The 14098-nt window shown below is 36.5% G+C and overlaps 1 protein-coding gene and 1 pseudogene across 1 annotated transcript in view; one reads left to right on the top strand and one right to left on the bottom strand.

Annotated features, from left to right (window-relative positions):
- The window catches only part of HYDIN (HYDIN axonemal central pair apparatus protein), a 404418-nt gene that overhangs the window by 359423 nt on the left and 30897 nt on the right, over positions 1–14098 (bottom strand). The window contains exons 3-5 of the mRNA XM_036274275.1: positions 12980–13105; positions 3209–3328; positions 1016–1150 (exon numbers count right to left, since the gene is read on the bottom strand). Coding sequence (XP_036130168.1) covers positions 1016–1150; positions 3209–3328; positions 12980–13105 — 381 coding nt within the window. The remainder of the gene's footprint in view (positions 1–1015; positions 1151–3208; positions 3329–12979; positions 13106–14098) is intronic.
- LOC118638756 lies at positions 3376–4141 on the top strand (annotated as a pseudogene).

A 14098-nucleotide genomic window follows, 5' to 3' on the forward strand; every position in this document is an offset into this window, starting at 1 on the left:
CAACCCACAATTGTGTGCTCTTAGAGCAGGGCTAGGGAGAAAGCCTCCTTCCTCAGTTCCCCTTAGCTGGCCCTTCCTTCTTGGAGGAACTGGGATTTCTACAAGTGAGAAGAGCCAAAAAATGGGCTAGATTCTCCACAGCTGTGGAGGTGCTAAGGGAAAATGGCCTCCTTTTGAACTCAGGCTGTTTCTAGCCTGCCAGTATACAAACCGGGTAAGCAGAGCAGGCAGGTCTCTGCTCTTGGTCATATCTTCTCCGCTCATGCTTGGGTGGAGCTATTGGTGAGGTCAGCCCTTCACCATGGTCCAGTTGTCTACCAGTAACCAGTGAGCAGGAGGCCCCTTCGAGGCCTCAGGGCCTAGCCACATTCTTTGCCATTACTGAGACTGATACCGTGATCAATATTTGGATATTGGATCTCTTTCTAAACTAGTTAGAATCTGGGGAGGAAAAATGTAACTAGCTAAGATCCCAAACTTCCAAGAAGCCACAGTCTTTATCCTTTGTCTTAGCTCACTGCATCTGGACCACACCTTTTCCTTCCTGTTGTCCCTCTAGCTGTGTAGTCAAACATAAATATGCTGAAGTCAGTGCTGAGGAAGAGGGGAAGGGATGGGTCATTCAGAAGGATTACCCTTCTTTACATTCTGGCTACTTTCAGTTCACATAAACCCTCAGAACTTCTTGACAACCATTCCCTCATTCCCAGTGGTATGCCATCCCCTCTTTTCACCAGTGTTGTCATTCTTCTCACCACCACCACCACCAACAATGCCATTAACAACACTACCACTACCACCACCACCAGCACCAAAACCATCAACAACACAACTACCACCACCAAACCAATATCACTACAACCCACATCACAATCAATACAACTAATACCACCACTAACAACACCAGCACCAACATCAACAATACCTAAACCAACACCACCACTTCCATTAATGTTCAGAATTGCAAACTGCTAGTGAAAACATGAAACCAATTTCTTGCCAGCACTGCTGTTACCTTGTTCTCCTCCGGAGTGAAGAGGACTCGGAATATGGAAGGGACTCCTGGAGCTACTTTGTGGCCGATATCTTTGGGGCTGATTACTTTAAAGTAAGGTGAACTTTCCTCAACAACTTTCACCATCCTTGGAATCTGTAAGAAAAACATACAGTGATGACACTGCATGTAATAATGCAGAAGGGAAAGCACGGGTTTTGTAGTTAAACATGAGATCTCCATCTACTACTCACGATCCATGTGACCTTAGTCAGGTCTGAACTTTAGTGTCAACTATAAAAGGAGATGACAGGACCTACCTTTGTCCCAGTGTCTTACACAAAGTAAGCCCTCAATGCATTTTAGCTTTAACTTTTATTAGCATTATCATTACTCATTTTATTGTTATTGCAAGTCTTTTTTATTATTTATTATTTCTATTTTATTATTGAAATGTGACTATCTTCAAAGATTAACTGCTGAAACCCATGCACACAGGGGAGTGAAGCTGGATTTCCCAACACATGAGAATTGCTCCGGGGGAAGAAATCACAATTGTTGCACTCCTGCTAAGGGCCATCACTGTGCAGGGTGTGCACTTAATCCTCACAATAAACTTTGAGCTTCGTTCTAACTCCCAATCTACAGATGAAGAACCAGACACTTGCCCTACGTACTACAGCTTCACCGAGCAATGGTGTTCAGTCAAGTCCCAGCCTAACTCCACCTTCCCTCCCGATGAGACTGTCCTAATAAACACCACTGAAAGCAAGAACAAAGAGAGCAGGGCAATATCTCCAAGGCCAGTCTCAGAGCAGCTTCAAATAGTTTTATTCTTTTAAAGTCATATTTCTCTGCCCTGCTTGCCTTCCTAGAGTAGTATCTCTATCTCCGATGGCCCAAGCAATAAAAGAAGTGAAATTATGAGGAGAATGGGAGTGTTCAGGGGTGGAGGTTATAGGGACACAGGGAAAGAGCGAAGATTGTTGTGGTTTTTTAAGATGAAAGGGGGCAGAAGAAAGTTAATTATAGGTAAGTATGACCCAGATGTCTCAGGTAATAAATGAGGAAAAAAGAACTCCCACATCCTCTCAAAGCTGTAACCAGATGGGGAAGGGGAGCAGAAATGCAGAGAGAATTCAGACACATAAGACTAGAGAGTGGAGAGGTAAGGAGGAGATGCATGCAAATCTGAAAGGCACAGAAATAGCTTTGCTGGTAAGGGAAATGTGCAGTGACATTTATGATGTGTTGAATGATACTATGTGAACTTGCTGGGAATATTTTAATAACAGCATAATTGTAAACTACAAACTAGAAAGGAAAACAACAGTGGCACTGATATGATAATAACAATAATAATGGTATAGTGTTTACTATGTGATAGGCACTGATCTGAATACTTTATACTCATTATCTCACTTAATATTCCAAACAACCTTTTAAAATGGGTGCTATTAATATCCCTGTGGCTTGGAGAAGAGAAGTGATTTGCTCAAGATCTACAGCTAGAAGACAACCAGAATCTAAACCCAGAACCCAGCTCAGGCATTTAATACCTTTTGATGAAATGAACCCTAATTTATCTTTGAAGAAAAAGGCATAGGATGGAGAAGAAATCCTCTGTTGCAACCACAAAGAGACAAGGTATGAACAGTGGGAGAAGCTGTCCAAAACTATCTGTCGAGAATATGTGAAGGCTTCTGAGGTAGAAAGAAGGATACAGAAAAAAAAGGGAAAGGGATGTCCATATTTTTAATTAAAAGAAAATATAATTAATGTAATATAAATGTATTGGCTGAACAACTGCAATTCATATGAATTTATACCTTCAATTAGGGATTGGAGGCTCTGATGCAAGGTAGGTAAGCATGAATAGTAATCACCCTGTCTTAGATAAAAGGCTAGCCCAATGGTCACACATGAGAACTTCATGATATTCATCTGGCCAATCCTTTATTCAGCAAAATGTTAGTGCACATGTTGGGAGTTTACTGTTTGCTGGGCACTGCCCTGGGATTGAAAGGTACACAGCAACAAACCAACCAACATAGTCTTGTCTTCATTAAGTTTATAGTCAAAGGGCATGTTTTCATCTATTTTCCTAGGTATATCGAATAAAAGAACTTATCTAAGATTCTACATGATCCTATTCTATTTAGTTCCATCTTATATATTCATGAAAGGTACAGCTATCGCAGTGTATATACTCACTTTGTCATTGTTCCTCAAAACCAGTGGAACTTCGTAGACTTCACAGGGAGTGTAGTTCTGAAATACAATTTCTGATGGAAAGGGCTGGAATAATGCCTGATCCAGGTCAATTCCTGAAAACTTTAGTTGAAGAAGTAAATTAATCACAGAGTCACACAGTGGCAGAAATGATTGGGGAAGATAAAAAAACATGGTATAGACCTGTGGATATTAACACTAACAACAAAGGAAACACTCAAAAAGGGGTAATTACTATAAACAATAATTGTTATAATTGATAAGGTTATTGTCATCAACTTCTTTAATTCAAAAGAAAGTAGAAGTTCAGGGCCTCAGTTTAAAAAATAGAGGCTAGGTTTAGGCTTTCAGCTCGGAGGAAACTTAGGTGCAACTTCCTTTGGTTGCCCCAAATTCAGGTTCATCTGACTTCAGCCACCTCCACCTTGCAGCTGAAGTTCAATCCCAACAAGACTGAAGTCATATATCTGAGGTGTACCAGTGGGGAAGTCAGTACCATGCCTGCCCTGGCCGCCAAGATCAGCTCCCTGGGCCTGTCTCCAAAAAAGTTTGGTGATGACATTGCCAAAGCAACCAGTGATTGACAGGGTCTGAGGATTGCAGTGAAAGTGACCATTCAGAACAGACAGGCCCAGGCTGAGGTAGTGCCTTCTGCCTCTGCCCTGATCATGAAAGCCCTCAAAGAACCAGAAAGAAGGGGAAAAAAAAATTAAGCACAATGGAAATACCACTTTTGATGAGATTGTTAACATTGCCAGACAGATGCAGCACCCATCTGTAGCTAGAGAACTCTCTGGAACCATTAAAGAGATCCTGGGGACTGCCCAGTCTGTGGGCTGCAATGTTGATGGCTGATACCCTCATGACATTGTTGATGACATCAACAGTGGTGCAGTGGAATACCTGCCTAGTTAAATCTACAAAGGAAAATACTCCAATTAAAGATCATTTGACAACCAAAAATAAATAAATAAATAATAGAGTCTAATTAGAACACTAATCCAAAACTTCCATTTCTGGCCATGGTGAATAAGGTAATTTGAACCAATTCCAACAGAGAATATGAGAATAGCAAGAAAAGTTGTATTAACAAATACCTGGTTGGAGGCACTAAAGAGCTAAAATGAGAGTATGATGTAATACTGAAACTATGAATTACCTCAAGCTAATAGCTTCTATACTATTCAACAAGTTTTGAGTATTGCCATATTTCATTAAAAATTTAGAATATCCCATGATGCCCTGTGAGTTCATGGCTGTACCCTGAAGCACGTTAACACACAGTTTGGAAACTGAAAATGTAAGCATCCACCTCAATAATTTAGAAAAACATCAACAATGCTTGGCAGGGGGCAGGTAAGGAGGAGGGTGTCTGCAGGGGAAAAGGTGAAACAGCTGTAACAAAAATAAATAAAAAAATAATAATTTAGAAAAACAATAGCAAACATAAAAATAAATAAAAACTCAAACAAATAAAAAATAAAATAACCAAAACAACAAAAACAACAGCAGAAATTTAAAAAATTGACACAACAAAGCCAAAAGTTCAGTTTTAGAAAGACTAATGAAACTGATAAAATGCCTAGTGAATCTGACCAAGAAAACAAGAGAGAAGGTACAGAGTCCATTAAATAATGAAAATAGGGACATTACTTCAGAAACTAAACTAAGGGGAAAGATAATAAATGGATATTATGTCAATAAATGTGAAAAATTAGATAAAAAGTACAAATTCCTAAAAAAACACAATTTATCAAAATTAGCACAAAAAGAAAAAGTTAAATAGTTCTACAAATATTAGAGAAATTGAATTTGTATGTAAAAGCCTTTCATAGAAAAAATTCTGATCTAAATAAGTTTACAAGCAAATTCTAGCAAATATTCAAAGAAGATACAACTCAAATATTTTAGAAACTTTATCAAAGGAAAGAAAAACAAAAATTAAATATTTCTGAACTCAATTGATGTTAGCATAACTTTCATATACCTTTGGAAGACAGTAGGAAAATGAAAAATGATAGGTGAATGTTATTCATGAACCAAGATTTTAAAAAGAAACAAAACATTATCAAACTAAAACCCACAATATCAAAAAAGGTAACATATAATGCCCAACTTGAGTTTATCTCAGAAATTCAACATTTAAAATTTATCAAGAAGAAACAAATTTGTCATTTTCCCCTGAAGAAAAAATGTTTATTTAGATAATTTTAAATAACTATAAGTGATTTATCAAGGTCACTGGGTATGAGATCAACATTCAAAAACACAATTATATTTCTATGTACTAACTATGAACATTTAAGAAATAAAATTGGCCCTGGCCGGTTTGGCTCAGTGGTTAGAGCGTCAGCCTGCGGTCCAGAGAGACCCGGGTTCAGTTCCCGCTAAGGGCATGTACCTCGGTTGCAGTTTGTCCCCGGCCTGGTTGGGTCGTGTGGGTGGCAGCCACTCGATGTGTCTCTCACATTGATGTTTCTCTCTCTCTCTTCCTCCCTCCCACTCTATCTGGACAAAAAATGGAAAAATGTCCTCTGGTGAGGATAAAAAAAGAAAAAAAAGAAAAAGAAATAAAATTGGACACCAAAATGGCGGCGGAGTGAATGGTAGCTATACAGACCATCTCCCAGGACCAAACTGGAATTACAACTAAAATGAAGACAAATCGTCAGGAAAAAGCAACAGAAAAGCACCTTGCGAGGACCATATAACCATGGACACTGAATCGATCCTGGTAGGATGGTGCAAGCACAAGACGGGGGCTGGGAGCCTGCAGACAGCAGCGGCTTACCTGTGAGCAGCGGCCTCAGGATTAAACTCCCAAGTGGCCCCACAGTGTAGAGAGCGCTAAAATAGCCACAGCCACTCACTTTGGGCTCCGGCAGAGGGAGGGAAGACTGGACTAGAACTGTGTGGGGACACTAGGGATTTGGAGGGCGCTCAGAGCTTTTGCTGAGTTGCGGCCACGCAGGACTGTGGCTATTTTACTCCTTCCCAGGGCTCTGGAAAGAGGCAGCCCTTCTGCAGAGATTCAACTCCACCCAGGTGGGCCATTGAAATGCAAATTGAGGTTCATTAACAACCAGCATCTGCCCCACCCTCAGGAAATCCCCTTACTCTGAACACCTGAGGGAGTTTTTCATTCAACTGAGAAACCAAGGCTCTTCAAGTAACCACGACTAATAGCCTCCAGGCAAAAAGCTAGAGGATAACTGAACCTTTCCTGGACTTGCAACTCTACCCAGGAAAGTAAGACTTGACAGAGGTGTTTTACGTGGGTCTTCCCACACTCATCCAAACCCAGTACAGAGAGCCACAAACAGGAGAACACCAACACCCACAGGGAAAATTTGGCAGACTCCAAAGCCCACTGTGATAGCCAAAATGGTGAAACACAGAAACAAAAGCCAAATGAAAGAACAAGAGACCTCTACCAAAGATGAGATAAATGAAATCCAGTTAAGCATGTTATCAGAGCTAGAATTCAGAGCCATGATCTTGAGGAAGCTCAACAGCATGAATAAGGACATCAACACCATGAGTAAAGACACAGAAACATTGAAAATCAACCAATTGATTACCGTAGCTTTGTAGTAATAACCTGATATCCAGTATTGTGATCCCACCTACTTTGTCCTTCTTTTTCAAGATTGCTGTGGCTAATCAGGGTCTTTTTTGGTTCCATATGAACTTTTAAAGTATTTGTTCTAGTTCTGTGAAATATGTCGTTGGTATTTTGATGGGGATCGCATTGAATCTATAGATTGCTTTGGGTAATATGGATATTTTAATGATGATACTTCTTCCAATCCATGAACAAGGTATGTGCTTCCACTTTTTTAGATTTTCCTCTAATTCTTTTTTCAATGTCCTGTATTTTTCTGCAAATAGATCCTTTACTTCTTTGGTTAAGTTTATTCCTAGGTATCTTAATTTTTTTGCTGCAATGGTGAATGGGATTGTTTCTTTAGTTTCTCTTTTTGTGACTTCATCATTGGTGTATAAGAATGCTGTTGATTTCTTGACATTAATTTTGTATCCTGCTACTTTGCCAAATTCATTTATCAAGTCTAGTAGGTTTTTGATGGAGTCTTTAGGGTTTTCCATGTATAATATCATGTCATCTGTGAATAATGACAGTTTCACTTTCTCCTTTCCAATTTGGATCCCTTTTATTTTTTCCTCATGTCTGATTGCTATGGCTAAGACTTCTAGGACTTAAATAAGAGTGGTGAAAGTGGACATCCCTGTCTTGTTCCTATTCTTAAGGAAAATACTTTCAGTTTTTTCCCATTGAATATGATGTTGGCTGAAGGTCTTTCATATATGGCCTTTATTATGTTGAGATATGATCCCTCTATTCCCACATTGCAGAGCGTTTTTATCAGAAATGGGTGCTGGAGTTTGTCGAATGCTTTTTCAGCATGTATTGATATGATCATGAGCTTTTTATCCTTCATTTTGTTTATGTGGTGTATCACATTTATTGATTTGCAAATATTGTACCACACTTGAAATCCTGAGATGAATCCCACGTGGTTATGGTGAATAATTTTTTTGATGTGTTGCTGGGTTCGATTTGCTAGTATTTTGTTCAGTACTTTGGCATCGATGTTCATGAGGGATAATGGCCTGTAGTTTTCTTTCTTTGTAGTGTCTTTTTCTGGTTTTGAAATTAGAATTATGCTGGCCTCATAAAACGAGTTTGGAAGTCTTCCTTCTTCTTGAATTTTTTGAAATAGTTTGAGGAGAATGGATGTTAGTTCTTCTTTGAATGTTCAGTAAAACTCCCCTGTGAAGCCAGAACAGGCATATAGACCAATGGAACAGAAACAGAGAACCCAGAAATGGACACAAGACATTATCCTCAATTAATATTTGACTTAGGAGGCAAGAGCATACAATGGAGTAAAGACAGCCTCTTTAATAAATGGTGTTGGGAAAATTGGACAGCTACATGCAAAAAAATAAAACTAGACCACCAACTTACACCATACAAAAAAATAAACTCAAAATGAATAAAAGACTTAAATGTGACCCGTGAATCTATTAAAATCCTAGAAGAAAATGTAGGCAACAAAATTTCAGATATCATACGCAGCAGAATTTTCACTGATATATCACCTAAGACAACAGAAACAAAGGAATAAATGAACACATGGGACTACATCAAACTAAAAAGCTTCTGCACTACAGAAAAAACAATCATCAAAATAGAAAGGCAACCCACTGTATGGGAGAGCATAATTGCCAATGATACATCAGATAAGGGGTTAATTTCCAAAATATATAGAGTACCCCTACAACTCAACAAAAGGAAGACAAAGAACCAAATTAAATAATGGATGGAGGAGCTAAATAGACACCTCTCCAAACAGGACATACAAATGGCCAAGAGACAGATGAAGAAATGCTCAACATCACTCATCATCAGAGAGATGCAAATTAAAACAACAATGAGGTATCACCTCACACCTGTCAGAATGGCCGCCATCAACAAATCATCAAACAACAAGTGTTGGCGAGGGTGTGGAGAAAAGGGGACTCTAGGACACTGCTGGTGGGAATGCAGACTGGTGCAGCCACTATGGGAAACAATATGATGTTACCTCAAAAAATTAAAAATTGAACTGCCATTCGACCCAGTGATTCCACTTCTAGGAATATATCATAAGAAGCCTGAAACACCAACCAGAAAGAATATATGTATCCCCATGTTCGTAGCAGCACTATTTACAAAAACTAAGATCTGGAAACTGCCCAAGTGTCCATCAGTAGATGAATGGATAAAAAAAGGTGTGGTACATATACACAATGGAGTACTATGCAGCTGTAAGAAAGAAAGATCTTTTATCCTTTGAGACATCATGGAGGGACCTGGAAAGTATTATCCTAAGTGAAACAAGCCAAGCAGAGGTAGACAAATATCACATGACCTCACTTATTTGTGGAATATAATGAACATAACAGTCTGAGGAATAGGGTAGACCCAGAGACGTGGAAGTAGGGTACAGACTGACCACCCTCAGAAGATGGTGGGGGGAGGGAAGAGATAAACCACAGAACTTATATGCATCAATGGACATGGACAACAAAGCTGGGGATGGGAAGGGTGGATGGGAAGGAGGGTGTCAATGGGGAAAAAAAGGAGAAACATGTGTAACAAAAATAAATTTTAAAAAGAAAGAAAATTTATAAACAATACCATTTAAAATAGCATTCCAAAATATAAAATGTATAGGAATAAGTCCAATAAAATATGTGTAAGACCTTTTCCTAAAAAAGTATAAAAATATTACTATAAGGAATTTTAAAAGATCTACATAAAATGCAGAAATATACCATGTTCATGAATTGAAAGACTCAATATTTAAAGAATGTCAAATACTCCTCAAATTGATATAAAATTTTATGTAATTCAATTAAAAATCTCAGAAATTTTTTTAGTAAATTTAAATGGTAAGTATAAAATTTATATGGAAAAGCAAAGAACCAAGAATAGATAAGACCCATCTGAAGAACAAGATAGGAGGACTAACTCTATCAAGTAGCAAGACTTATTGTAATTATATTATCACATATTACATACTTTTACTTATAGTAATTAAAATAGTGGGATATTAGCACAAGATTTATGATACAAATGTAAAAGACTAGAAAGCCCATAAACAAATCCTTAAATATATAAATATTTGATTTATGACCAGAGTAACACTAAAAAGCATTGGAGAAGGGATATGTTTTCTTCAATAAACGTTGTTGTGTTAACTGCATATCCCATATGAAAAATATTAATTTAACCTCTAACACACACCATTCCAAGTATATCAAAGCTCTCAGAGTGAAAGCAAAAAACAATGTTTTCAGAAGAAAACTGAAAGGAATATCTTCATAATGTTGAAGAATGAAAAATTTAAATAGGACATGGAAAGTACAAAATATTTATGAAAATATTAGTAAATTAAGTCATATTGATTGTTAAAACACATGTTCATCAAAAGATACCCATTAAGGAATAACAAAAGAAAGCCAAAGAATAGAAGATTAGTTGTGATACATGTACATAATTGACAAAGGACTAGTTTCCAAAATATATGAAAAACTGTTACAAAATCTGTACGAAATGGACAAAAACTTAAACATGAAATTTACTAAAGATGATATCTAAATGGCTAATAAATATGAAAAAGAGCTCAGCCTCATTAGAAATCAAGAAATTACTAATTAAACCACAGAATGACAGGACTACACACCCAATAAAATGATGTTAAAGAGACAAGATTACATATGAACATGGATGTAGTACAACTGGAATTCTCACACACAGCTAGTGGGAGTAGAAATTGGTACAAACACTTTAGAAAACTGGTAATTATCTACCAAAGCAAAACATGTACATAGCGTATAACCTAAATATTCTAGTTTTATGTATATGCCCAATAGAAATGTATACACGTTCACTAAAAGATATGTACAACAGTGTTTGTAACAGCATCAATTACAATAGTCAAAATGTGGAAAAAAACAAATGTTCATCAACAGTAAAATGGATAAATAAATGTGGTATAGTCATACAACAGAACACTATACAGAAAGAAAGAATAAACTACTGCTAAACATGACATAAATAAATATCAAAAAACATTGAGTAAAGTTAGGGAGAAATTAACTGGATATATGAGTTGAATGTATGATCCATAGTTCAGGGGATAGGCCATAATAATATATATATATATATATATATATATATATAGGAAAGTAATATATATATATATATTATATATATGAAAGTAATATATATATATATATATGAAAGTAATAATTTAAAAAGTGGAATTTAAAGCCTTGTTCTTAGAAGAGGTCACCTAAGGAGTGGGTTCAGAAGAGAAAGAAGAGTTTCAAGAAACAAGTACTGAGGAGCTCCAACATTTTGTGATCAAGAGGAGGAGAAATATCCAATAAATAAAATAAGAAAAAGCAAGCAGTGAAGTTGGAAGAAATCCAAAGGAGTGTGATATGTGAGATATGAATGAACAAAAAGGAGACACTAACTATGTCAAATGCTGTGAGATAACCCAGGTATACTTAACTGGTCAAGCTTAAGAATGAGTTTTAAGAGAAACACACATACACAAAACTCAAAGTAAGAGACACAGAACATGGCCTGGTTTACATAATTACAACAAAGTGAAAATGAAGAGAAAGTTAAAAATAGATTAGAGGAGACATAGAAGATGTAGAAGGGCAGACAAAGAAGGTCCAACATGTTCATAATTGATATTCCTAAAGAAAAGAACCAAAAATGGAATGAACAAGAAATCTTTCTAGAAATAAAATAAAGGCACAGCCTAATAAAATTATTGGGCATTAAATAAGCATAGACAATCTTTGGGCATACAACCTAAAAGATTAAAGTATCTATCTTTTATCCTGGGGAAAATCAAGCTGGCTTCATAACTTTATATACCATTATTTAAAGCCAAAATGTAGTGAAGAAAATGTCTGCAAAGCTCTTATGGGGAAAATGTGTGACCCAAGAATTTTATATCTAACAAAACTGAAGTTCAAATTTATTATCAAATAATCAATTCGATCATTATCAAATATTATCAAACATATAAAACCAAGGAAAAAGTTTCCGTAAGCTATTCTTGAAGAAATTAGTAGAGGGTAACTGTCACCCAACCAAGATACAAATGAAACTCCTGAAAATAAAGTAAAATTGACCAACTTATTTGAGAGAAGATGAGATGTAGTAAAGTATACTTACTTCCTCATTCTTCACAGCAGGAGTCAAAATACATTAAAACACACAAAAGCAGTATACACAGAAAAATACACAGTCTGGTGTTAGTTATGCTATGGGAAAGGAGCAAATAGCCCTTAATTAGGATGAATTCACTTTGGGAAAAGCCATGTTCCCTGCCCTCAGTGTTAGAGAATAGTTATGGGGAAGAGAATAAATAATAATTAAAGCTAGCAGGACTCAGAGGAAGAGCAAATTTTAATGCAGATCCTTGACAGGGGAGGCAATAGTACTGCAATAAGAGCAAAAGAGCCTCAGGGACTCATTCATCATGTGGGAAATAACTCTGAAAAATTCGTAGGAATAGCTGAGGCGCTCTTTAAGAGGAGGTTAATCTCCAGCAGTTCAACAGATGGAGGTTCATACCATAATTTCCACATAAAAAGTGAAGCATATAATTCAAGAAGTTAATTAAAAAGTAGGAAATAAAGACTTTATTTTATAATTATATGCTTCTAAAGCTTAGAAAATATGGTTTACATTAGAATATAGAAATATGTTAAAATAACTATTCTTTAGAGACTAAAAGAAAACATTTGTTATTGGAAATGAACCAGAATATATAACAAACGCCTACTTTAATAAGCAATTCAACTTTCTTCCTTTCTGATGATGACACTTCAGGTAAAGAGGGACTTCTGCTAAAAAGATAACTTAATTAGACTTGGCTAACATAATTCTTGGAATTACTCCTAAAATGGAAACAGTAGTATCCAGAAGTAGCTAAGAAAGAAATGTGAGTAGTCAAAATTTATTTGTACTCATTGTTATTCTCTCCATATCAAATCATAGATATCAAGATGAACAAAGAAAGAAAATGAATGTATTAAACAACCAAATAAAAGATTACCTCAGAAGCAATAACTATTACTTAGTGACTGTTGATCAAGAATGTTCACATTAAGCCAGGGCCTACTTTATATGCTAGTGTGACAGAAGGCAGCTACCTTTTGATGTGTTGTTTCCCCCATATCTAAAAGTTCAATGATCTGTGGTCGGCACATCAACCGGGTATTTGCCAGTCTCTGTTCTGTGGTCAGGGACATTTCCTTCAGGAACTCCGAGGGTGTCAGCTAGAATTTAAAACAACAGGAGCCAAAGATTCATAAATGGTTACACTGAAAAAGTGTTTTTTCATAAATTCCAGTAATGAATAATTTGTGTTTGCAGCTTTCAGGTTAGTTCCAGAATGCTACTAAGTTCCCTTATAAATATTTAAAATAAATAAATAATACAAGAGAAGTAGCCATACACTTTTGAGCTCTTTGCATGTAATTTGAAATGACATGTGGTTACTATATTTCCTTATGAGCTTGAAGGAATTGCACAAGGAAACCGGAGGGGCAGAGGGAGTCAAGCTATTACACAGGAACATGTCCAAAGAGCTTAACATTCATGCTCAGAAGAGGCATCTGAGCATAAAACTCTGACTTTCTAAAATCACTTTTGGGCTTCAGAGATAAGTTTGAAATACATCTGTTTCTCAACTGGAGTTACAACATGCAAGCAAAGCTTGTGGGTGTGTTTAACTAGCAGGTTAAAGAGTAACCTTATAAAATGTACAGGATTTGGAAAGTATGATTACACTGCTTAGGAATAAGTTTGAGCTTTTTAGAAATCACAAGAGTGCATTTAGACCTTGTTTTAAAAGAGATCTAAGCCCATCATCAGATCTGGCAGGTACTTATATTCAAATACCCAAATAAGAACACAAAATGCTTTTAAACACTTTCTAAAGTTATTGGGGAGGAAGGGATATAACCTATCGTTCATCATTTAAATAAATGAACAAGGGCTTAGTTACCTGGGACCAATCACTATTATTTAGTTATTATTGTGCTGGGATGTTTTTACATTGTTTCCAGAAACTTCTCTCTTATTTATTTGTTGGAAAGAATTTTTTAAATTAAACTTGTAATTTTGAGATAACTGTAGATTTACATGCAGTTAGTTGTTAGAAATAATACCGAGAGAACCAGGTACCATTTGTCCAGTTTCCCCAAGAATAGTGTCTTGCAACACTATAGTTGGGTATCACAAACAGGATATTGACATTGATACATTCA

The sequence above is a fragment of the Molossus molossus genome, unplaced genomic scaffold (genome assembly GCF_014108415.1).
Source record: "Molossus molossus isolate mMolMol1 unplaced genomic scaffold, mMolMol1.p scaffold_m16_p_21, whole genome shotgun sequence".
Lineage (NCBI taxonomy): Eukaryota > Metazoa > Chordata > Mammalia > Chiroptera > Molossidae > Molossus > Molossus molossus.